Consider the following 27,173-nt stretch of genomic DNA (forward strand, 5'->3'; position numbering starts at 1 on the left):
TAGCTTATCCTTCTTGTGATTTTTTTCACCTCATACAACTCCTGGTTTGTGGTGCATCACAAGGATTTTCTAGAATGAGTTGCTCTTATGTTCTTTAAAACATTTATTTATTTAAATAAGTTTCAAGTATTCGGTACATTGGATAGACATCTATACTGTTCATAAAATGATCCTTCCAATTGTTACCTCCCTCCCCTGGGCCTCCACCTAGCCATCATATTAATGCTAACTGCATTCTCTCTTCTGTGCTCCCCGTGACCAACTATCAACTACTAATTTGTACTTCTTTAACCCTTCATCCCATTCTCACAGGCCCCCAAACCCTTTTCCCTCTGTCTGTCACCAAATAATCCATTATATTTGTGAGTCTGTTTTTGATTAGTTTGTTCTTTTTGTTCCTTAGATTCCGCATATAAGTGAAATCATATGGTATTTATCTTTCTCTGTCTGACTTATTTCACTCAGCATAATAATCTCTAGGTCCATCCATGTCATTGCAAATGGTAGGATTTCTTTTTTTTTTTTTTAATGGCTAAGTAATATTCTATTTATATATGATCCATAATTTCTTTATCCAATCGTCTGTTGATAGGCATTTAGGTTGCTTTTATATCTTAGCCATTGTAAATTGTGCTGCCATGAATATTGGGGTGCATAGATCTTTATAAATTATTATTTTGGTTTTCTTTGGATAAATATTCTGCAATTGCTGGGTCAAAAGGTATATCCATTTTTAATTTTTTGAGAAATCTCCAGATTGTTTTCCATAGCGGCTGTACCAATTTGCAATCGCACCAACAATGTATGAAAGTTCCCTTTTCTCCGCATCCTCATCAACACTTGTTTTTGATTTATTGATGATAGCCATTCTGACAGGTATGAGGTGATATCTCATTGTGGTTTTAAATTGCATTTCTCTGATGATTAGCGACCTTGAGCATCTTTTCATATGTCTATTAGCCATCTGTATTTTCTCTTTGGAGAAGTATCTGTTAAGGTCTTCTGCCCATTTTTTAATTGGATTGCTTGTTTTTTTGTTGTTGTTGTTAAGTTGTATGTGTTCTTTATATATTTTGGATATTAGCCCTTTATCAGATGTATCATTAGGGAATATCTTCTCCCAAATAGTCAGTCATCTTTTTGCTTTGTTGGTTTCCTTCGCTGTACAAAAATTTCAGTTTGATATAGTCCCATTTGTTTATTTATTTTTTTGTTTTCCTTGCCCAAGGAGATAAATCTGAAAAGAAATTCCTGTTAGTAATATCAGAGAGTTTACTGCCTCTGTTTTTTTCATTATTTTCACATATTATTTGATGATTAAAATGCAGCACTATCCACAGTGATCATTCATGTAACCAGTATACATTCATAGACTGAGCATTGGAGGGAGAGCAGTGAATAAGTTAGACCCATTCCTTCCGTTTGTGGACTTATATTGTAATAGGAAGGACAGTCAGATAAGAAGAGTAATAATTTAGTTTTGTGTTTTTAAAGAGGTTTCCTGAAGTAAGTGCCATCTAACCTTGACCTAGAGAAGGTGTTAGCTAGGTTGAGATAAAGAGATAGGAGAGGGTGGGGAAAGTCTGTCTGGAGTACAGAGTTCAAGGTGGGTATTGTCAAGAATGAGAGTTTATTAAGAACAGCCCTGTTAAAGAGTTATATAAAATGTATTGAGGAGTCATTGAAATGACATTTCAATGAGCGGATTGAATGATATAAATCTAGGAAGGAGGTTATAACAACCTGAATTAGGCAAGAGGTTGTGGCTATGGGTGTGAAGCTAATTCGAAAAATAAAATTAAAATGTTGACAGGAGGTAGAATCAATGAGATGTAGTGGGAGGAACTGGGGGTGAAGAAAAACTTTACATCTTAAACTTGAATTAAATAAACTATAGACATGTCGCTCAAGTCTGCCTCTTGAGAGCTAGAGAAAATCAGCTCTGACTCCATTTCATAAACTACAGAAGGCTGTTTAATGCTTATTTCATGATTAAAGTTACCCCTAGCTCTGAGCATTGTCTCCAGCAATTTAGTATAGCCTATAATTTATTCTCTTTATTTCTGTTCCAGGTCACTTGAAGCAGGTCTAGAACTCTGCTCTCTTTTATGACTTTCATGAACAAATGAAAGGAAGGAAGGAAAGGAGGCTGAGAGGGAGGGAGAGAGAGAATGAGTGAAAGCCGTGTACAAACCATGTATAAGATGCTTTTGGTGTGTGGCAGACATTTTGAAATAGATAATGGAGGGAGGTTATCGCAGCAGTGTAAACAAATTACAATTATTAATTAGACATTCTTATTGTTAAAAATATATCTCTTGATATTTCCCATAGTAAAGGCCCGCCTCTTCATTTTTCATATACTTCCACCTTTTTCTCCTCCCCACAATCTTCCTTTTCTTTGTGCAAAAATATTCTACCTTACCCTTTTTGGGGGGGGGGGGATGCATTGGTTCTGCTGTCCAGATGTTATAGTGAAACTTATTTTTTCTATATGCTCCATCAAGGTCTTTTCCTAAACACTCCCTAAATATATTTTAGTGCCAGCTATTAATATAATACTCAAATAAACACACACATACATGTTCCTATACACACATGCATAAAGTGCACCCATATACACTGACATATGTTCATTCATACATGCAATATCTAGCCTTGGATGCACTGACACATACCTCACTTCTGTACCGTTATGCACACATATACATATACACACATTTGCTTACATGTGTAGGTTTATATGTATAACCCTGCTACACATATCACAGAGTTTCTTCAATTGCTTAATATTATATTTTTTGTTTTCTTTTTTAGGTGAGGCAACCCTTGGTTGACCTCACAGATTGCGAGAACCTTGTCAGTTTACAATCCCTTATTATTATTATTTTTTTATTTTTTACGCCTATAGAACCTTGTCTTCCTAGGTGGCCTCCCATCCAAGTATTAACCAGGCCTGACCCTGCTTAGCTTCCGGGATCAGACGGGATCGGGCTTGTTCACAGTAGCATAGCCGAAGACAAATATTATAATTTCAAAAGAATTTATATACATTTTAAAGAAAGGGGAAAATATTTATAGTTACAAGTTTTCTAATGTAAATGCTCCAGAAAAAAGAGGAGGAAAGAAATCTCTTACTATTTTCAACAGAGAAAATTAAGCTTTTTATTTTAAATTTCTATTTGTCTTTATTTGACCATATTTATTTGAGTAACCCAGAAATCAAAATAATAAAAATCTTCTAAGTGTGGATTTAGAATTTCTGAGAGGAATATTTTTACTCTTGCTTTTTTCTCTAATTAGTTTAAAATTATGATTTACACTTATGTGATGTTTGTTATCAAAAGATCAGGTGAAAAAATGTGAGCGATATATCACATTTTATCATTTTACAGTACATCTTTATGTGGATCAATAACTTTTTCTGTATTTGGGAATGTCATATTTTTTAAAAAATTTATTTTTTATGGTGACGGTTAAAAAAATCCAATAAATTTAATTTGTACACCTTCCCTCTGGTAACCACTAGTCTATAATACATGTCCATGAGTCTCTGTTGGGAATGTCATAATTTTGATTTGAATAACTTATCCTTTCTTTCTATGATTCTTATAAAAATTGGAGTTGTTATTTTCTTCCTGGCTTTATTGAAATATAATAGAGAATTAATTGCTTGTATTTACATTGTACAATTCAGTGAAGTTTTTTTCAATTATAGTTGGCATACAATAATATGCCAGTTTCAGTGATCAGAGATTCACATAACTGACAAAGCAATCGCCCCACTAAATCTAGTACCCCTCATCCCCTTCACATATTTATTACAACGTTATTAACCATCTTCCTCATGCTATACTCTATCTCCATGTCTATTCTGCAACTATCCATTTGTACCTCTTAATCCTTTTGCCTTTTTTTTTTTGCTGTCCCCTCCATCCCTCTCCCATCTAGTTGCCCTCAAAATATTCTCTGTCTATCAGTTTATTTCTGCTTTTGTTGTTATCATTGTTTATTTGTTCTTTACATTCCACATATACGTGAAATCACGTGATATTTGTCTTTCTCTATCTGCCCCATTTCATTCAGTGCAATACCTTTTAGATCTATCAAAGCAATATCTTTTTCCATCCCCTTCCTTTTAGTCTGTGTGTGTGTCTTTTAAACTGAAGTGAGCTTCTTGTAGGCAGCATATGTAGAGGTCTTGTTTTCTTATCCATTCAGCCACTCTATCTTTTGGTTGGAGCACTTAATTCTTTTCCTTTTGAGGTACTTGTTGATAGGGACTTCTGTAAGAAGAAAAACATATATCAAAAACAGGAATAAAGAATGGTATAACTACATTACTATCAACAAGTACCTCAAATGGAGTTTTTATTATTATTTTTTTCACAGGGATTGTTAAACAGAAGATTGTTCTAATTCAGAGACTGATTGGGAAATTACTTCCTTTATTTTCCTATATTATTAGCTGAAGTCTGTGTGGTTTCTAAGTGGTTTCTAAATATGCTTTCTTATAAAAAAAAGTATACTATGTCACATAATCAAAATTGAATATTTAAACTTACGATTAGTTGTATTTTACTTCTTATGAGTTTCCTCAATTTTAATTCATCTGTTAATTTTTTAGGGGGCAAACTTGACATTTTTGAGTTCCGATCATCCCAGACTTCCAGAAAGCATAAAAGAAAACACATTACTTATACTTCGCATCACAAATATTGATCAGATAGTTTTGGATTCTCTTAGGTAAGTCAAACATGCATTTGTCAGTTTGAAGGTAAGTGAAAACATTTATTTATTATCTTAAAATGAGATTCTATCCCAAAGAATTTTGACTTTTGATTTATATTTTTTAAAACAAAGCATAGCTGTATTTGTCTTTTATGTGCTATCTTGCACTCTATGTGTGGAAATAGTTACAATTAAGTAAAGAATAAAAATGTCTCACTTTATGTTAAAGATATTTTATTAATTTGCCTTTGCTATAACACTTTTATTTTACAAAATGCTACTGAGGCAATAAAATTTAAAAGATGGGATACAATACAATATTAATAATTTCCCCCACAGTTTTAGTGGATTTTTTTTTTTTAGCATTAAAAATGTCTTGGGTCCTACATGTTAATAGTGTTCATTGATTGAAAATATACATAATGAATTTGAGTTATTTTAATTCTATATATGCTACTGTATGCTATTATTGTTGCTGACTGTTTCTTGGTGAAAAATATAATTCAAAGTGACAATAATTGGTGTACTATATGTGCATTAGAAGCTAGACTCACAAATTGCCTATAAGGAAATTTGTTTTACTTTGCTATTTACTGTATTACTCGAAATGAATGCAATTTTTTTGGCTTTTAAAAATAACTTTTACATTTTATACTTTACAAGGTAAAACTGCTTTTAAATTTAATAGTTTTAATTATTTAAAGAACACTAAAGTAGCTACAAAAATGAATATAATGTTAAAAGTAGTTCTTGGAAGTTTTCAAGGATTTCGACCATTGATTTAGCATATTTAATCCTCCTGGTAATTAAATCAGCAGCCAAAAGCAGGATTTACTTAACTCTAGGCACTCTTCTAACTTTGATGAGAGTTTCATTGAGTCAAGAGCAGGCAAGAGCTTAGAGTTTCCATGTTCAGAGTGACAAAACAATGTATTTTTATCTCTGTGAACATGTCCATTGCAGAACTGATTCTGTGGAACATGAGGATGATATAAACAGTCAGGAAGCCAATGATAGGCTGGCCTTCAAGGCCATTCAAGGTATGTATTATTTTACTATATTCTCAAGTATTTTTAATTTTTAACCATTTTCTTTGTGAGTAGTAAAGCCGTATTTTCCAGATGTCTGTTAGTCAGTTTTAATATATTCACGAAATATATTTTAAAGACTAATATATATACACACACACACACACACACATATATGTTTAACAATATTTCTAGGATTTCTCCTACTTTAATGATCCTATCTAACTGAATAACTAGTATTATATGAACTATGGATTTCACAATTTTAGAAAAAACGAGATAAGATGAATTTTATTCGTGAACTGAATAAATGTGGCTGATTTTGTAACATAATACTTGTCTTATACATTAGATAATATGCTAAAGAGATTTTGTGGCAGCCCTAGTGTAAAAGAAAAGATACCAGACTGGAAGCCAGATTCATGTTTGGACTCTGTCATTCAGTAGACATATAACTTTGTGTAAATCTTTTGCACCACTTTCATTGCTCAAATGAAGAAAATAACCTGTTTTATTAAGTTTCCAGAGTTGTTGTAGGTAATAAATGAAATGTATGTAGGCTTTGTATACTAAAATGTACTCAGATTTCATTTCTAGAGCCCAGTCTTGTAACCACCACAGTATACTTGGCTCAAATAATCAATTCCTTTGTTTAATTTCATAGTCTAGAAAGGCATAAACAAGTAATCACAGAAAATCAACCTATAATTTATGAATTTTGATAAATCCTGATTTGTCATTTAAAGATGATCAGTGAGTAAGAAAGCTAAAAACATTTGAATGATGTTCTGAATTGGTATTCCAACTCTCAAATACTCTTGGTGTCATTGTTAGTAAATCCTTTATTCTATCATGGTCAATACAATATTTGTCGCTATTGTATCTAGTGACATTTACTTCTCCAGTGTGTTGTATTTAGTAGCCACTTTAGTAAATTCCCTGTATATTCTTAAGATGGCACAAACTGCATTAAATGAAATTGCTGACCCACAAAGAGAATGCCAGGGTCCTGAGAATGTAACCTCTTATGAATTCCTGGGAAAAAGGGATTTAAATGTATAAGTATAGGGCAGCACTCCAAAGCCTTAATGCTATTTAATATATAAGTTATAATTTGAAGATTGCAAACTATTTTAGAAATTTCAAACTGAGAATTATTGAGTGACTTGTCTGGCATCAATTCTGTAATTTAGTCGGTAACAATAAAGAAAGAGGAAAGAGATTAAAGAGGTAGGAGTGTTGGATTAAGAGGATGCCTAGAAAAATAATGTTTTATTCGTAGCATTTAGATTATTTTCATGCTGATAAATTGGACATTATTATTTTTTTTATATATCTAAACTATAACACTTTCACCACACAGTGGTGCTATAGTTCTGGTATATTTACATGTAGTTTTATATATAACCCTCTTTATTAAAAGCATTTTATTTTCCAAATTTTTTTGCATTGTACGTGATTTGGTAGACATTTCTTATATCAGTTACATCAACTTTAATTTTCTTACAAGAGGCGAATACAATTTGATACACTTTCGAATAAGAGCTATTGGTTTATACCTCTCTTCTTCTTAAACAGATAAGCTAAAAAAACAGCTACATAAAAGAGGTGTCCGTATTTTGACTGGATTGGCAAAATACTTTCAACAAATAGACAAGGAAGGAAACGGACTTTTAGATAAAGCAGATTTTGAGCATGCTTTAAAACTATTTCACTTAGAAGTGTCTGAAAAGGTATGTACCACAGATACTTCACTGCAGTGAATTATATATTCTTAAAAATGATATTCACTTCTCTATCGATATTTTAGTAATTGATTTGTCTCCTTCTTCTTCTTTATCCCTTATTATTAGTATTAAGCCATCAGGTAACAAGTCCTCTTGATTTTTAAAATTTCAACATTTATTCCTCCATCATGTATACATTAAGAACATATTAATCAGCCATTGTTCTAAGCTCTAAGAAGTTATGCTCTGTACTCTAAGGTATTCATAATTAAAGGATAGAAAGATATGATTACAAAATAATTGTGATATTTGTTAAATAGAGAATGCTTACAGAACACATGGGATAAATTCTAAGCTAGGTTATGGAGAAAGAGAGGGAAGATCATAGAAGAATTTCTGGAGGAGGAAATATCTGAGCTGACTTTTGGAGGATGCAAAATTAAGCAGACAAGAGAGGAGGAGAAGTGTGGATCAGACAATGAGTATTTCAGGAAGAGGAGAAGCACATGTTAAGACATGGAGGAGAGAAGGGATGTGGCCTGTCCAGGAGTTGCAGATGGTTCACCCCTCACTCCCAACCCCCAGAGCCTTCACACACACTCTTCCCTCTGCTGTGAGTAATCTTCCACTAGACCTTTGCATCTTGGGTTTTCTCATTATTCAGGCCACATTTTCTTTATTGAGAGTACTGCCCAGACACCTTTGTCTAAAGGAGCACCTCATCTGCTCCCTGGTCTTCTTTCTACCATTTACCCATTTTATTTTCTTCATTCCACTTTGTAAGTATTTGACTTTGCCTGTAAGTAGAATGTAAGCCCCATCAGGGCAGGAAACAGTTTACTTCTAGTTTTCTGTTCCTTTCCTAACACCTTAAATAGAACCTGGCATACAGCAAGTGCTGAATAAATACACAATGCATTAGTTTAAGTGGAAGATAAATAGAAGGAAGGAAAAGAAATTGATGGAGGGAAATAAGCCTGTTTCTCTCTATTACACTAAAGCCTTACATGCCATGCTAAGAAATTGGATTTTATTCTAAAAGTATATGAATTTGAAACACATCTACTTCAAGAGTTTTAGATAAAAAATTCTCTTGCATTGTTCTCTTTTATTTTGAACAGTCTCATCACAAGATATAGAGTATTTTGTGGAAGAAATACTAGAAATTGAATTTATGAGATATAGGTTCAAGTCCTAACCTTACTACTTGCACTGCATGATCTTGAATAGGTCTTTTCAGTTTTTAAATTGACAGGTTTTGCATGGGCAATTTAGAGAGAGTACCAATAGTCAGAGTTGCTTTGAAGCTCAAATGAGAAAATTACATGAGAATATGTCTTACTGACTATAAAATCTGTACAAATATGATATTGTATATTATTGTTATGACATACCTTTCTTGTATTTTTTGCAACATTTAACCTTCTGACCCACCTGGTGACACACACTATGGATTATCTAACTTGACTTCTTCTATTCATAAAACAAAACAAAAAGAAACAGCAATAGAACATTAGAAAGCCTTGTGTCTTTGTCCACCATCACACAAGTAATTAATAACTGAGATAAAACTAGAACCCAGATAATCTGAGCCAGTCTGGTGCTCTTTCTGCATTATCATAATACTTCCCTTTTTGGTTGATTTGCTAAATTTTTACCATTAGTTTCAGGAATAAAAACCAAAAAAAATATATATATATATATGAGGTGTCTAGCCTAGGGAAAACATGTATTATAAAAATATGAGTAAACTTCCCCTTTTTCTCATATATTTTAAATAATATTCCCTGTTTTTTCCCCCTCTAGTATTACAGGAGACTGTCCATGCAGTGATAAGCAAAATTAAGTCACTATAAAATTAGAATACAAGTATCACTAATCTGAGTCTAATTACGGAACTAGTTTGTTGGAAGGTATCGTTCTTCTCCCTGGTATGAAATTTAAAAAAAAAAAAAAAAAAAGGAGCTATGTACCCTAAATAGCTTGATTTCTATAGAGATACTATCATTGAATTTACTTCAATTTTTTTTTTCAATTGAACTATCATTTTTTTTTTTATCCTGTACCATATATTAGAAAGAACGAGGTATATAAATTTGTGGCCACTTTTGGTAATTTATTCAATTCTTGAAATTTATTTATTTTAAGCCTCAAGTGTTAACTTTTAATTCTAGTATTCCATGAGTTGGGTGAGCATATTCATGTTTTCCTTCAATTTTACTTATGATTTTAAAGATCAAGTTTATTTTCATGCTTAAAAGATCATTTTACAGACGCTTAAAGTCTGTATCATGTGGACAGACAAAAATGTATGGGTTGTTGAGAACTGTGGGGAGACAGGGCATCTTAAGATTTAGTGTTTCTTACTAAAGTTTTATTTGAAAAATTAGGAAGAGGTAGGAGAGAATTTTTTTTGAGTATCTGTTATCTGTCAATCGCCTTGTTGGATGTTTTATTTACATTCTCATTTAAAGCTAACAACGTGATTGAAACATTGAAAACATATTTACCTGAGTTTAAGAAATCTCATGCTGTAAATTTTTTATTGTTAGGAACTCTGTGAATAGAACATTCTATTAAATAGCGCATTTATCAAAGCAGTAAGAGGCAATGGTAAAATGAGTAAACTGGCATAAAGGATATACTCAAAATAACATCTCCCAGTGTAAATTATGGAATAACATTAGTTGTGTCATACTTTAAAGACTAGCAGAAATATGATTAGTACTCCTAATGTTATTGGAGACATTCTAGAATGTGAGGTGACTTTTCAATTGTCACAGATATAATATATAAAAATAATTAAATGTTCAAATCAAAATAAATGGTATTTTTGTATAGCAAAGAATTAAATTTAAAAAGTTAATTTGTGACTTATTATCACTCCTACATGGTTATTAACTTTACAGAACAGCTCACCACAGAGTTCCTTTTCAGGGGTCCCCAACCCCTGGACTGTGGACCAGTCTGTGGTCTGTTAGGAATCAAGCCTCACAGCAGGAGGTGAGCAGTGGGCAAGCAAGCAAAGCTTCATCTGTATTTGCAGCCATTCCCCATAGCTAGCATCACCACCTCAGTTCCACCTCAGATGATCAGGCGTTAGATTCTCATAAGAGCACTAATTTCTGGTGTCAAAAAGTCTGGAGACCACTGCTTTAAATAGTTTCTGAGTGCCTTTGATTGGATAACTTTTTGGAATTACTTAAGTCCTGTACCTTGTCTTGGACTGCAAAAGATGTAACAAAATACTATTATGTTGTGGCCATATACAACTTAAGGGTGTAACAGTGGTCTCTGTGTAATTATGTCTAGGATTTTGAGTCTTCATGGCTAATTCTGAATGACAATGGCAATGGCAAGGTTGATTATGGAGAATTCAAACGTGCCATTATTGGTGAAATGAATGAATACAGGAAATCATTTGTGCGAAAGGTAACTTTGTTAAGTCACCTTCAAATAGTTACATTTGGTAGGTTATTAGGTTCATTATTTTAAAACTTTAATGACTTACCATTGAAATGTTTTAAGTCCCTTTACTTGTAATGTATTTTGATTTTAGTAAAACATAAATACATACACATGCAACTCTCCCAGGATAAAGCTAAAGAATGTATGTGTATGTCGTGGGAAAATATTATAAAGTGAAAATAAAATCTGAAGTCAGATTTTGGTTCACAGATGACTAGTTTCATAAAATACTAGCTATGTGACTATATGTGCTTTTAAATATCTCCGAGCCTCAATTCCTTATCTCTTAGAGTTAGTGTAAGGATTGAATGAGATAACATATGTAAAATTCTTAGTGTTTTGACTTTCCGAGGGTCAAGACTCAATACATGTTATCTTAGGATGACTAAAATTGTTCTCTGGTTTTTTATAGTATGCATGCTAAATGTTAAAATGAAGATTAAAATGATCATGTTAAATTGGAATTAAAAACAGGAGCCCTGATTTTTATAGGAAACTGCATATTACTCTAGTTCTGGTAGCAATTTTTAGAGCATACTTTTGAGCAATGTAGTTTTCTTTTTCTTTTGTTTATGTACCTAAGATAAAATGAATATGTATCTAATACTGAAAGAAAGCTGTTGTGTATAGAGTAGTATAAACAGTAACATCAAGTATAAATCTCAAATAGAAAATATCGAAATCCCTACTGGCCAAAAGACACAATAAAAACCTTAAGCCAAACAAATTCTCCCCATAGTTTTATAAGTTTGCATTTGTTTGTACTTTACATATCTTGATGATAGGTTCGAGTATCAGAAATAAAAACTGAAGGGTTGTCTCTTTCATAAATCTTGGTACTGGGAACAGAAGACAAAACTAGAGTTACCAAGTACCATATTAGTTTGCTAAGGCTGCCATAACAAGTGCCACAGACTGGGTGGCTTGAACAACATAAATTTATTGTCTCAGGATTCTGGAGGCTAGCAGTTCAATTTGTCTTGGCCGTTTATCAGTTTCAAGTAAATTCTAGAGCTTCTCTCTATATAAGTCAGTTCCCCTCTGTCTCAGGGAACAGACTTCCCTTTCCCACCAAAGACTGACAAGTCTGTTTCTCTGGCTGGAGAAAGACATCTTGCCAGGCCAGAGCAAAACAGACTGGAACAGAGCAGAGTTGCCTTGCCTAAGAGGAGCTTCACCAAAGGGCTGGCTCACCCAAGGGCCACCTCACCCAAGGGCCACCTCACAGCTGTGCTTGTCCACAGCCATGTTGTTTCATAATTGAGCGGTACCACTGTTGAGCTGTTCTATAGCCATGCTGTTTTCACAGCTGTTCTGTATGCAGTTGAGCTGTTTGCACTGGATAAAGTTTCCTTCTCCACCACATCCCAAACTGGGGATTCCTTTTAGAGTTGAATTGATATGAACAACCATTGGTTGACACCTAATATCTTGCTCTAATATCTTTCTTTTGTTGATGATGCTCCTTTCATGTACCAGTTTAGTATTTTTAAACTGTCTCATTTAGAACCTGTAAATAAGCTACTGCAGAATAGAAAATTAGGTTCTCATGTCTAATGATTTCATAGAAAACAGCATCTCTCTTTATTTAGGCTTTTATGAAACTGGATTTCAACAAAACCGGCAGCGTGCCTATTATAGACATAAGAAAATGTTATTGTGCAAAGAAACATCCTCAAGTAATTTCAGGTAATTCTTATGAGTCAAAATGTGTTAGATTTCTAAAATATTAGTTAATAAAAGTAATGTCTTTAAATAAAATATAATTTGTAGTGGACCTGAGGACATTAAGGGAGAAATAAATAATTTTTAAACCAGAAAAGTGAGAGCTACTCAATGTTCTTCATTTAAAATTTCTTAGATCTATTATTGTCTATGCTTATTTTTTTCTTTGATGTTTATAATAATCATGATTCAACTTTTATTTTCTGTTGAGGAGATAATGAGGAATTTGAATTAGGACAGAATAAATATAGAGAACAGATAATTACATGTGCAAGTTCTCTGAGTGTCACCGAACATGCTTATAAACAAATATTTTAGGTAGAAGGAGGTAATGTCTTACTTTAAGGATGGAGCTGCACATATAATGAACATACATATGTATGAAAATTGAGGATATAGAAATTATCTCAAAGTAATTCTAGAGATTTATTAGCTATGACATTTCTTCTGACTTTAATTTTTATATATTTGATTTGCAAATGAATTCTTATTATACAAAAGGCATTTGGCCACAGTAACTCTCCTGTTTCCAATATATTTCCCTCTATCGAGCTAAAAATTATTATTTTATATATATATTTTGATTTTTACTCTATGGATTTTCATAGCTGTATATGTACTATAAATATCTAATACTTTTTGAAGATTTTTTTCATGAAAGGTTCACTAAATATCCTGTGTAGTTTGCTTTTTCACACTCAACAATAGGTTTTGAAGTTCTTTTTATGTTAATCTACATTTAGCCATATTATTTTTATCTGCTGCATATTATTTATTTTAAAAACCAATGTACTATAATTTACTTAGCCGATCTCCTATTGGAAGACTTTTAATTTCTAATTATTGATGTGCAAATATGAAGCAACAGGTATGCTTATCTGTTAGGCTCATTTTCTGCAGTTCCCTTGGGGTAATAGCAAAACCTAGAATATCTACATTTTAAGTTTTCATTGATATTTCAAATTACTTTGTAAGATAGCTATACCAGATTATACTGTCATTAGGTGGAGAATTCATTTCACTTCAGATTTTTGCCAATCTGGTAGGCTAAAAAGTTTTTTGTTTGTGTTTTCCTCGTTATTAGGGAAGTTAAACATATTTTTGTATACTTGTTGATCATTTATAATTTATATTTAATAAATTTATGATTTAATCAACATAAGTTCTTCCAGCAAAGATTTTCACAGACCTCTGAATCCTGTTTGCAGTAATATTTTCTAGCTGCAGTTATGCGTTTCTAATTCATAATTTTTATTATTATATTATTTTAAATGATATAGAATACTATTTTATAATTTTTCTTTATCAATATTAAAAGAAGATGCACTGTAATTACTTTGGTTTATTGTTATTAACCCTTATAAATGGTTTATTTATTACTTTTAATTGTGAAGTGAAAAAAAAACAGAATTTGTATGATTAAAGCTAATCATCACTGGCTTCTCAATTTTTAATAATCTATTTCAGGTCAAACTAGTGTAATTTATTTATCAATGGAACTACAGTTACCATAAGAGAATTCATAGTATTATTTAGTTAGATTTAGTATATCTTATTTTAAAACTCATGTCATTCTCTACTTTTTTCTTTATTTAATCATATGAAATATAAGAACAAGATAGTTTACTTATTTTAAAATTAGGTGATTTCCACATGCTGTATTTTTTTCTCTTTGTCTCTTCCCCTCTAATAATCTTAATTAAGTAACTTAAGTAGCTTTAGTTTTTTATGTGTCATCGAATTGTTGATGAGAGTTTTGTTTTTGTTGTTGGATAAGCTTTTGTTAGTTTAAGAAATGATATACCATGTCAGCATTCATATTACGGAAGGTAAGCTAGCAAGGTAAACAGTCTTAAGAGGAAAACCTGTTACTGTTACTGTTTTTTAAAAAAGAAAAACAAAAACCTTATTTTGTTATTTATCATTACAACTTATAATTTATTCAGATGCCCATCTCTGGGATATAGAGTGTTTACAATTACAGTTCATTTCAAATTAAGACTTTTGTATCACACATAATTTCATTTAACTGCAGAAAATATTTTCTTTTTACTTTGTTTAAATAATTTACTTAAAAAAGTATTTTCAGTTTTAATAGAAATGGGATTTATCTGATGTTTTTCTGTATAATAGTATTAGAAGTCTAATATTGTTTATTAAAATACTTTCTGTTCTCAAAGAGCTGCAAAGAGCAGTTAGTTACAAATGATAGAAAGTAGGTATTTCCTGAGTAGGGACACCAAAGAGGTTTCAAATTCTTGAATATTTGAAATAAATTTAAATAAAAAATGTTTTTATTAGAAAAAAGTGTTAAAACTTATCTGTTCAAAAGTATGGATGGTCAACAGAGGGAGAAACCTCTTCTGCCAACAGATATATATATATTTTTATATAGATTAGATCTCAATTTTTATCCTTGACTGACATTCAATCACAAATTCAATTTATTGTTTTATAGTACCATCTCTGTATAGTAATTGTTTAGTCCTTGTTTATTCAACCTGTCATTTTTTAAAATAATCACTTATTTGCTATTTCTCGCATACGTTTTAAAAAACAGCAAACATTTTGCTATTCAAAGCAGGTTTTATTCTTTAGTTTGAAAGACACTTTACAATGAATTATTATCTAAGTCTGTTAGAAAACCTTTGGTATTTGTAAAAGATCCAAATCTTACCCTAATTTTGCCTACTCTGTTAGACAATGAAGATGATATTACCAGTTAAGTATGTTATTTTAAAAACCAATATGACTTTAAAATGATTTACGGTCACATCGATTTTTCTCCCTGTGTATGTGAGCCTCTGTTACTTTCTTTGAGCGTTTTCTGACCATCTTCTGTAGCTTCCTTTCATCTTTAACTTCTCTTTCCTTATAAAAAAAATTAATGAATATCTTTTTTTCCTGTTCTATTCTAGGATCCTGGGAATCGATCAGCATAGAGGGTGAGGGGTGAAGGGGGTGGTAAATTAGTGAGATGAGTTCTATGATGGAGTACTTACATTTGGGGTGGTCGGTGAAGGTATACTAAGAAAACGGGAGTTAAGCTGAAATCACTCTTCTCTAACTGACCATAATATGATCGAAGCTCCTTATTTAAATAGCTTAATTCTTTCTGAATTAAAAATTCAAATGCATTTTAAAAAGGATCAGATATTTTATATTATCTCTTTAAGTAACAATCTAAAGAATTACAATTTTTTTTACAATATGATTCTCAATATCTTCCTATAAGATAAAGTCTGTCATATTTAATATAACCCAGTGGAAACAGCCTACTTAATGTCAAAGATTAAAATAGAATGATTTAATTAAGCATAAGTTCTTCCAGCAAAGATTTTTCACAGGCCTCTGAATCCTGTCTGCAGTAATATTTTTTAGCTGTGGTTATGAGTAACTGATTCGTAAAATAACTAATGCCTGGATGTAGAGATGGCTTTCACACATTGCATTATTGTGTTAACAGGCTGTATATCTTTGAAATTATTTATGTATTTTCTTCTTTCCTTATTTCTAATGGGAATGAAGCCAAGTCCTCTAAAACATTAAGAAATAAAAGAATAGCTATGTTAGTAACTATTATGTTGCTTATACATATAGGATGTACTCCCATCATAAGCTTAAAAGATGCCTCAACTGTGCATTAAATTCAAGTTCATACAAGAAAATGTTTAAATAAATTGGAGGGTAGTTTGACATAAGATTTCAAATGGTTGAAAAGATTTTATAAGGTGATTAGGTATTTCTTTATCATCATGTCATTTTCCTGTACTTTTAAAGAGATTATTACACAGTCAGTATTATTTTACAGGTCATACCACAGAGGAAGAAATCAAATTGTCTTTTCTAGAAACATTAAAAGGTGACTGCAGCAAGTCTGATGGAGTGTCCTACGGTGAATTTGAAGATTACTATGAAGGTCTAAGTATAGAAATAGTAGATGATGAAGATTTTGTTAATATCTTACGTACTCCATGGGGGATTTAGTTTTTTTAAGTGAGTGTGTCATTAGCACCAAACATTTTAAAGGAGAAATAAATTCAATGTAAAGTATGATCAACGATTAAACACTAGAATATATTTTTTAGGGCCTTCTTTATTTTTTATTTATTTATTTATTTTCTCAAAAAGTTGGCTTTAGAAAGAGAAATATTTGTAAAGACAGATGTAGGGATATGTGTGTGTTCAGGCACAGGTCTGTAAGTTTGAAAAGATCTGTCTTTTTTTGATGTAGTACTTATCTTGAATGTATTTCAGAGGGTTTTTTTGTTTGTTTTATTAGCCTTCATAGGAAAGTAATATCTGTATCAAACTATATGAGGTCATCTATATAGTAACCAAGTTTCTTGTCCATTGTTTATTTTGTTATCTATTTTTCAAAATAAAAGAGTCACCATTCTTGATTTGATGAATTGGAATTGGGTTCAAAGTTTATGAGATTGAAATAGTTCAGTTTGTTTCAAAGATATGCAAATGTTAAAGGAATTACAGTTATACAAGAGAAATTTTCCATGCAGTATGGTTATAGATGTTTTCTGTAACAAATATTTTGAATGATGGGGGCTTATCCCTAAAATGCTTGCTTAAACATTGATGTCTTGTGAATTCTTTTCTTCTGCATTATGTGTTGCTGTTTGTTCAGTAGAGCACAATGCAGTTATTCTAGTGACCAGTTCTATATGTTCTTTTGTTATATTTTTAACTGCAATCCTTATAACTTGCACAGAATTAAAACTTGGCTAGAAACAATACAAAATGGGAGGGAGAATGTTTTCTTGGATTTTTAAATAAAGACCTCTGAAAGTGCATTATCAAATATATGGACGAGTGGATAATTCAGCAATTCTTAACCAAAATGTAAAAAAATATTTTGTGTCCTAAGATGAATGTAAGTTATTCTAAACCTTTTTTGAGGGGTTGCGGGGAGAGGTGTAATACTAAACAACTGAAACACTTTCTTCTAGATAGGTTTTATTTGTTAGATATGTTGTCGTCATTCTTTTTAAATTCTTTTATGTTCCTCACTTCTTTTTGGAAATAGAAGAGAGAACTTCACAGAGTTGTTTCTAAGTTCATAATTTTAAATTTAATATGTATTAATATAAAGTAGAAAAAAATAATGTTGAGTAAAATGAATGATTTATAAATGAAAATATATACTTTATAGGATGTAACTCTTAGCATATAACTTTGTTCATCTATACCCTTGGCAACATTATCAAAACTGTGATGTGTGTAAACCCAATTTATTCAAAGTAGCACTTTTTTAAGGTTTGAGAAGGTACTAAAACTACTTAAATATCAGAAAGAAAATATGTATAAAATATATATAAACATTTTCACTAGCTAAATTCTTTATTCCTTGGAATTTTTCCTTCAGTTAAGTTATTGTAATTAAAACAATGTGCTCTAAGTTATTTTGGCAAATATATGTCTTTAACACTGTTTCTGAGTCACATACTTTTTCTTGGAAAAATTTACCCAGCTATAGGCATCTTAAACACTACAAATTGTCCTCATGTTAAAATGAATAACACTGTAGATGCTCAGTATGCATGTAGATAAAATTTTATTTCTTTCTCCTTAAATCTATTTTTAATATTGTTATGTCTTATTTTCCTGTGAATATAATCAGAAAATATACAGGCTGTCATATTATTTTTTAAAAAATGGTGGGGGAGATTCTTCTGCGATTTAACATATTACTATGACAGCATAGTTTTAAAAGAACCTCCACCCTCTTAATATAAATATTCATAAATGGTTATTTGCAGGAAGTTTCTCTATTTAGGAGATGTAACCTTTTTTGTAGTTAATTTCCTATTTTTCACTGTTTTTCCATGTAGAGTTAAAAAATACATATTTAGCGTTATTTGGTGTATTTTTTTTTTTAATTGTAACCGGTGGCACAATAAATCTTTCTACTTTTGTTGCCTCATGGTCTGCATTCTTCTTTTGTATAGTAAAATCTATTATGTAGTATTCAAGTCAATAGAAAAGCATTTCATAGAAGTTGTATTTTCAAACATCCATGACATAATAATTCACTTTTGAAATTATTCTTGATAGTCTTTAATATTCTAAAATATCTTTTGATTAACTTTAGAATATTAAATTATGTGTTGTAATGATGTTACATGAATTTATAGTTAAGTGTGTTACATTGTCCTTTAGATTTTTAAATGTAGTTACTTTTTTGGTATAGACTTACTTTTCTAGTTAGCAGTATTATTTATTGAATTTAATATATTGATATATTTTACTGTTTCTATTCTTATAAATAAAGTTTTGTGGGATTTTCAGGAAAAATTCACATTTTATTAGAAAACAACTGATATTCTTTAGGAATTTTTAGCTATATTTTAGTTAGGAAAGATATGTGTTTGCATGATGGAACACATATAGTATAGATACAAGCGTTGGTTTCTGTTTTAAATTTTATAGTATGTAAACATACATACTTAATGAACCAGTGACTACAAAGGGAGAGTCACTTAGAATAATTCATAATTTTGATACAGCTATAAAACACATTTGGATTTCCAATCAGTCTAATTGCCACTTGCTTCATGAGAGAATTATGTACATTAACATGCATTTGTGGGATTATGGTTTATAGTGCATGCATAAATAAAACACGTACTGTGATAAACTGTAATAATCTCCAGTAGGTTGACCAGTGAGGACAAACATCTGTAGTGAACGTACTTAAAGAAGTAGAAGCGACTGAGCCTATACAACAAACACAAGCCAAGCAGGAGAAAACGAGATCTTGTCACGGCCTTCCATTTTATTTTATGGTTATACAAACTTCTAAAGCAAACGCATTTATTGGATGGCTTCATATAATTTTTTTAAAAAACGCCCCATGTTGGAGCTACTGTTCATTTGATCATCACTTCATTCATTGTTAGTCCTTTATTCTTATTGTGTAGCACTATCCTGCAATTCCCCAAGGCTCTGAGATATTCTGCATTTTCCTCACACTCTCATATAGCTCACTCATCTCAAGTCCTTTGCTTACTTTCTTTTGAACCTGTTCACTTCACTGTTCTCAACGCTTATTACTTTGCTCAAGCTCTTTCCACTTTTCATGTGCATTACCCCTTCATCAACTCTGCCTCCTCTCCATCCTATACACTGCTGTTGGAGTGGTTTTTCTAAAATGTATATTATTTACTTCTCTGATTAAAATTCTTCCATGATTTCTCGTTTGCAGAAAAGTTCGAACTCCTTACCTTAACACATAAACCTACATGATCTCATCTCTCTAAGTTCATCTCCCTCTAGTCAACTCACTCTCCATGTTCCTCCAGCTATTCTGAACTACTTTCAGTTTTTAAAATGGACTATGAGGTTTCAGACCTCTGTGCTCTCACTGGTCTGCTGCTTTGCTCTAAAATTATTTCCTCCATATAGTGTCTAAAATTACCTCATACTGGTGTTCTAATACTACCTCAAGAACTAACTCTCTTCTGGAAAGCTAAATTAGACAAACTCTTAAATCTGACACAGTTGCCTTTCCTGGGAATCCCACTGGCACAGGGATGTATCCTTAATTCAACAGTTATCACTTATACTACAGTGACTACTTTGCTTATGTTTCTCCTAATAGATGGTAAGCTCACTGCGGATAGGAACCGTATCATATTTAATTTTATGACTCTGATGTCTAGTGCAGTGTATTTGTTGACTGGATAAAAGTGTTATTTATTACATTTGAACACTTTTGCATTTAAACATTTTATCATAGGCCATGTAAAGGGTATAAATGTGCTATTCCATGCAAACTTCAACTATAGGGGCATAAAGTTTCCCTAATAAAGAATTCAGACTAGAGGTGGTTCAATCAGCAATTTATCAACAAGGCTTCACTGCTCAGTGGCTAGGCAACACTTCAGTCACCTGAAACTCAGTCAACCTCAGATGCCTTGTTAATTAGCCTCTTAAGCATAATGGGTTTTACCCATGAAAATAGTGTCTTAGACTCCTAAATCATCTTTGATTCTCCTCTAGATTAGAACAACTTCTGGGTGCCCACCTTTTAAAATACAGTAACCAGATCCTGCCCCTGGAATGTTGCTGCTGTTCCCTCTGGAGAGCCTTTTACACACTGTGGTGGTTGGAACTCCCAAGGACAAACTGCTGGGATTTCACTGAGCTTACAGCAAAGGTTGCGTGATCTCTTTGCGGCTCCTTGCTAAGACACGCTTGTTCAATAAATATCTGTGTGTGTGGTAGAATTTGGTCTAAAATTTATTTCATTACGACTGGGTAATGAAGTTAGGAGGTGCAGCAAATTCTCACCTACCTCAAAGATTTTAGTGGGGGATCACAGTTAATCACCATAAAGAACATACTACTTATGCACAACTTAATTACTCCAATTTAGTTGTCAGTTCACAGCTGCATTTTTCTGTCAGACACTGCAGGAGGCATCACAGATCCAAAGATGGCATGGTATAGTTGATATGAGGATTGAATATAGGTAGGGATATGTTTAGAGACACACATGTATAGATAGATAGGTAGATGACAGATAGAGATAAAGTGATATAGTTTAGACTCAGCACAGTCTAGCAGACAAATGCAACTCGGTGTACATTCATCTCCTTTGTGCCTAAAGTAGTAGATTTAAAAACTCAAACACCCTTAGTCCGTGATTGGTATAACAGGCATAAACTAGACACAGTGGAACATGGAAGTATTGTCTGTCATCCTAGGAGGAATAATCATTCACCACTATGAAAACATAAAGTTTATTAACACATTGAGGTGGCAATTAAAGTGTTCCATATAAAAACTGGAATAGTGAAAGATTTGGGGGCATTCAACTGTATAGATTGCAGAGATGTATTAATGGATACGTGTTCATAGATTTTTCTCTTTAATAGCACATGTAAGCTGACATATAGTTCTTAAATATTCAAGCAAGGTAGTTATTTGGAACGATATGAATTATAAAAATTGCCTATTTGATGACCAATTTTATACAAGGAGGGAACAATGTCCCTGTTGTTTTAAGTATTCTTTTTATTAAGTTAGAATGGGATTTCTGAGCCATGGCTGAATGAGTAGATATAAATGAAAAGTAGAAATAAATGGAAAAATTGGGATTTTCAGATTATGAAAAAGCCAATGTGAAACAAATGACTACAAATCAAGGAAATCATTATGTGTCACTTATGCAAGTTGCATACTTATCCAGTAGTTGAAGAGATTCTTACTGAAGATATTTTCAGAAAATATATGTTTTCAAGGAAAAGTAATTTTGAGGAAGTATTCAGATGACCACTCCATCAAGAAATAGTATGCACTTATGGTAATATTTTAATATAGATGATGTTGTGGAAAGAGCACCAACTTTAAAGTCACTGAATATTGATTTCAAACTTCAGCTCTCCTACAAATAACTTTATTACTTTAGGAAACTACTTAATGTCACTGAATCTCTACTTCATCTGAAGGTTGATATGAAGATTGAATATAGATATGGATAAGCATATGGATATGCTTATATATATACATATATTTATACTATATACATATACTATATATATGTGTGTGTATGTATATATATATGTATGTGTATGTATATATATAAGCATATATGTGGATATGCTTATATATATACACATACAAATATATACATACACACACGTATATACTATATATACTCTATGTATATATAGTACTTAGTACAGTGTAGCAGACAAATGTACCTCAGTATGCATTTATCTTCTTTGTTTTCTGGCTTGAAAAAAAGAAGTTAAAAAGTTTTCCTTATTCTTTTTCCTGATTAATCACAAATGGCAACCATAAGAGTCATTTTTTAAAAGAGACATATTTTAATGGGTAGGAATAATTTATATGTCACTATTTTCTCCTGAATCTAGTGAACTTCTCATTATTATCAATTCTCTTCATCAGAGCCCACAAAGGAAAATAAAAATCTTGTATGAAGGCTAGCAACTCTTTTTCTCCAAAGGATATAGCAAAGTGATAAGTTAAAAAGGTGATTAGTAACAAAATTTATTGTTATTGAAATTAATTCGAAGATGCTACATGTGGATAGGAACCATAATTTTATATCTACAGAGATGACAACATTTCTAATATTTCTGATGCATACAATGAAACAACTGATGGCTTTGAATCCTGTAAGATACCGTGTTTTCAAAAAATGATTACAATAGTATCTCTCATCCCACATAATGTTCTTACATAATGAACTTGACTTCAAATCAAGAGGTGGGGTCTGTGTCTCCTCTGCTTGGATCTGGGTGACTGGTTGCTTGTTTGTAACCAGAGTGTGGCTGCTGTGATGCTGTGTTACATTGCAGAGCAGGCAAGAAAAAGCCCTGTAGTTTCTGTCTTGTTTGTTGGGATACTTGAACCATCAAGTAAGGAGCCAGCCAATGTGGGACTACCAAACTGAGGAGGCCATGTGCATGCGTGCCGGTGCTCTGGACAATATGAGCTCCTGGCTGATAGCTTGTATCAGTTGCTTACAATGTGAGTAAGTCATCTTGGGTTAATTGCAGCCCTAGCCAACATCTCACTACAGTCACATGACAGAATCCAAGTAAGAACCATCCAGCTGAGCCCATTCATATGTTTTCTAATTTCAGATTTATCAAGGTATAATTGGCCCATAACTTTGTATGAAAAATGATAGTTGCTTTAGACTGCTAAGTTTTCGGGGGTTTTTTTATATAAAAATAGTAAGTAGAACAAATCCTTAATTAGAATTTTAATAAAGCAAAGATGTTAAAAACATTTGGTTAAACATTTTCATATTTGCCTAAATTAAATTGATTAAATTAATCTGGCCCAAGATGATAAATTTTTTGACACGTTATAGGAGAAAATAGACATGATAAGTCTATATGATTTCAGTTGTGTGAAGGAAAGTGATCTGATGGGACATGTAATACGCAGAATCCAATAGGTCATATTTCATAAAAGATAAACTGGATTGAACTGTAATGTAAAGTTGAAGCTTTGCAGAACATACATTTTATCATCACAGCAGTCATTATGTCATGTTAGTTCTGGCAATTGGTGAGTTTATTTATTACTATGTTAGATTAAGTATCATATAATTTCCTTGCTGAAATATCGGCCCATTTCCTCTAACAGTTTCACCAATGATTAATAAATGTGGGAAGATAATTTGTAGAGATAATAATTTGTGTTTGGTTTTTATTGCTATGAGACACACAAAAAAGAATAAAAGAGATCCCTCCAGATCCATTCTAAGAACACAGACAAGCTTTTGTTTTCTTTGTCTGAGGATTGGAAGCAGAAATGCCAAGAAGGTTATTCAAAATCTGAACTTCACCTATCTTTGAGTGGGCACTGTATGTGTGTGCACGTGCGTGTGTTAGAGCGAGTTTGTTTAAACAAGTTATAATTCTTTTACTTTCCCTTCCTTATTATTATTTATGTATGACTAAAGTGAGTAGTTAGTTTACAAGACATTTGAAGATTTTATTTTGAGGTTTTCTATAATCCTTCAGTTATTGGTGTTCTAAGTACAACATTTTACTGTTCTCTGAAGAAAGATATGAGTGGAAAAAATGTTAGAAGTTGTTGTCCTATCTTAGAATTACTCCTGTGGCCTCCATGCAACTGGGACAACTTGAGAGCATAGTGGTCTTGGATCACATGCTTTCTAAGACTTTTGAAGATTTTAATCCACTGTCTTTGGCAGTCTGAAGCCCTCTGAAATTTGATTTCCTAATAATAATCTGTTTACTTTGCTTCCACTTTTGAAGTTTGGAGCATCCTTTGTTTTTTTACTTGAGCTTTAAGACTATTAATACATTTGACAGTGTTGACTTCAGTTTATTCATTTGATGTCAGCCATATTTTATAGTTTTTCTCATCTTTGTTATTTTTTATTTCATTATTTTTCTATTATAATGTTGATTATCAATTTTGTTCTATTAGATGTTTTCTTCATAAATTTTAAAGTTATATTTTAATGGTGCAATATCCATATCTATTTGGTCTTATATACAATTTTGTCATCCTCCATATTTTCCTTGAATCTATGTCTTCTGTTTTATAAGTAGCATGTTTATATATCATATTTTTTTCTTACAGTAAAGATCTTCCTTTCTCTTTCTTATTGGAGTCGGATTAATGTTTCTTCATTTCCTCTGTTACTTGCAAGGTTCCCTCTTCCAACCTCAAGTTAAGACCTAACAATTACATCTCCTGAGCCAGCTTTTCCTCAGGATTCAGTGAGAAGTTATTTTTTAGAAAAATAAAACAAAAGAATGTGTGTGTCTGTACACACACACAACAGGAACATTTATTTTGTATAGTCCCTGTTTTAACATTATTTTCAAATTAAGTTACTGAATTTTAGTTTCTTCATTAAGAGTCTCCCTGGCATTCCTTCTGGTTGGATAATTCTGAAGCTATAGATAAACACTAATCTTAATTGAAAGTATTTAGCCTAATTGCTTTTTACCCTTAAACAAGCCACTGGTTCTTCTCTTTTGTTCTTTCCTTCAACGAATATATATTGTGCAGTTACTATATGTTAGGCACTGTGCCAGGCACTGAGAGTGTACAAACATGAAACACAGTCACTACACTTATTTGACTATTTATCTACTATGGGAAATAGCTGTATTATAAAAATATAAGCCAAATTATAAACTACAAGGAATTATCAAGTGTTAGGGGTGGTTGATAGAGAAATTGGTTATAGGAATTGAAGCCAAAGATGCTTCTGAAAGGATGAAGAGGAGTTAGCTAGTGAGTATTCGGAATGGAGATAGGAGAAGTATGGAGGAGAAAGGCATTTTAGATAGGTCCGGATGAGCAAATGCACAGCTGTGAGGAACAGAATAGTAGTGCTGTGTATGTATGTGCACATGCATACTTGTGTACAGTTCAGTGTTCGCTGGATGCTGACTCATGTGATAGGAGTGGTAGAAGCCTAGAGAAATTTGTGTGCTGTATGAATAAACCTAGATTTTATGTTGAAGGTGAGTGGTTCTTAATCTTTAGACAATGTTCGCCTTTGAGAATCTGTTGGCAGCAAGGGTACCTCTGCAGAACAATGGAAAGAGACTTGAATATGTTCGTAGATTCAAGGGCTTCCACTCAAGGAGGTTCATATTATTTGCTCCAAATGCAAACAAATGACCAAACATTAAGTTAAATTAACTACTGACAATAAAAGATTAATTTTTGTGTGCACTTAAAATAAAGGATAAAATAAAAACTTTAAACAACAACATTGCGTGAGGATTATGAAAGACGGCATGACTGGTTGGAGGTAGGGATAGAAAGATTGTTAAATTTTGTTTAAAATTATAGGTGAGTATTCATGTCAAAATTTTAGTGGAAATTGCCAAAAAAGAATAAAAGTACAGTCTACAGCTTTGAAACCATCACTAGAAAAGGAAACATAAACATAGTCATCAAACAGAAGATAGGTAGGAAAACAATCTAAGAAAAACTTTGGTTAAATAGAAACTACAAAATAAGAGAGTAATAAAATTCAAACATATCGATACTATAATCAATTAATTGGGCTAATTTTACCATGCAGATTTTATCATATTTTGTAAAAAGAATAAAATTTTTAGCCACATGCTATTTATAATGAACACCCAAATTAAATAATTAATTACCTAAATTAAAACCACAGAGAAATGAATAAAGAGATATATAACATCTAAAACTGATCAAAAGGAAGTCGAGATAGCTATATTAATATCTGACGAAACAGAATTTAAAGCAAAAAGGATTAATGAAGATATAGCAAGGATACTATTTAAGATAAGAAGGTAAAAGACAAGGCGATTAAAAAAAATAGAAGATATTGATGGAGTAGTAGGTAGCTTGGGACAAGATGGCGTCAAGGGTACACATGGATGAACTTTAGGATTCTTTGGGAAAAGAGTGGATATGGCTGAGAATGGGTGTAACCCAAGAGTTGTCAGGCCTCTCCCTGCTGTGGTTAGAGAAATGGGGATAGAAAGTGGGTAGGGTCATTTTCACTTATGTCCAGTCAGTATTAACTACCCACCTATTCAAAAAGCATTACTCTCACTCTGAAACTTTTTTAAGTTATTCCAGAAATTTTGAAAATTGTACTCCACATACTCTCCAAATCCATTCTATAGCTGCATTCACTGCGCTTATGGCTGGCTGTTAAGGGGTAAGGTCCTAATCTTGGTATTAGATCAGCAACCTACTCTCAAGACCATGTGGTTCACATTTTTCCTTATGGGTTTGTTGAAAGTAAAAATAGGAACCACGACTACACATTAGACAAGAGGAGGCTGATTACTCAATGAAAGGTCACTGCACTTATTTTGACAAATCTACAAAATATCAACCGAGGTGGTTCCTGCCAGTGGAGGTTCATGAGGCTTTTCTCTCCTATGTTCTTTCTGTTCTACACACACTTCTTGCCGTAAAACACAAGGCTGTCAGTGATCTAGATCTCATTTACAGAAGGCAG

General features: G+C 32.2%; 1 protein-coding gene across 15 annotated transcripts in view; it reads left to right on the forward strand.

The window, feature by feature from the left end:
• Positions 1 to 18,726, forward strand: part of CAPS2 (calcyphosine 2) — a 39,065-nt gene extending 20,339 nt beyond the window's left edge. For 12 of the 15 annotated variants that reach the window (XM_016125443.2, XM_036237211.1, XM_036237214.1 and 9 more), the window contains 6 exons: positions 4,628 to 4,746; positions 5,695 to 5,771; positions 7,338 to 7,492; positions 10,799 to 10,918; positions 12,547 to 12,643; positions 16,491 to 18,725. In XM_016125443.2, the coding sequence (XP_015980929.2) occupies positions 4,628 to 4,746; positions 5,695 to 5,771; positions 7,338 to 7,492; positions 10,799 to 10,918; positions 12,547 to 12,643; positions 16,491 to 16,666 (744 nt within the window). In that variant the 3' untranslated portion in view covers positions 16,667 to 18,725. Of the gene's footprint in view, positions 1 to 4,627; positions 4,747 to 5,694; positions 5,772 to 7,337; positions 7,493 to 10,798; positions 10,919 to 12,546; positions 12,764 to 16,490 lie in introns of those variants that run through there. The other 3 variants (XM_016125453.2, XM_036237215.1, XM_036237216.1) reach the window with 3 other exon arrangements.
• Positions 18,727 to 27,173: the final 8,447 nt, after the last annotated feature.

This window comes from Rousettus aegyptiacus, unplaced genomic scaffold (genome assembly GCF_014176215.1).
Source record: "Rousettus aegyptiacus isolate mRouAeg1 unplaced genomic scaffold, mRouAeg1.p scaffold_m13_p_2, whole genome shotgun sequence".
NCBI classification, from domain to species: Eukaryota; Metazoa; Chordata; class Mammalia; order Chiroptera; family Pteropodidae; genus Rousettus; species Rousettus aegyptiacus.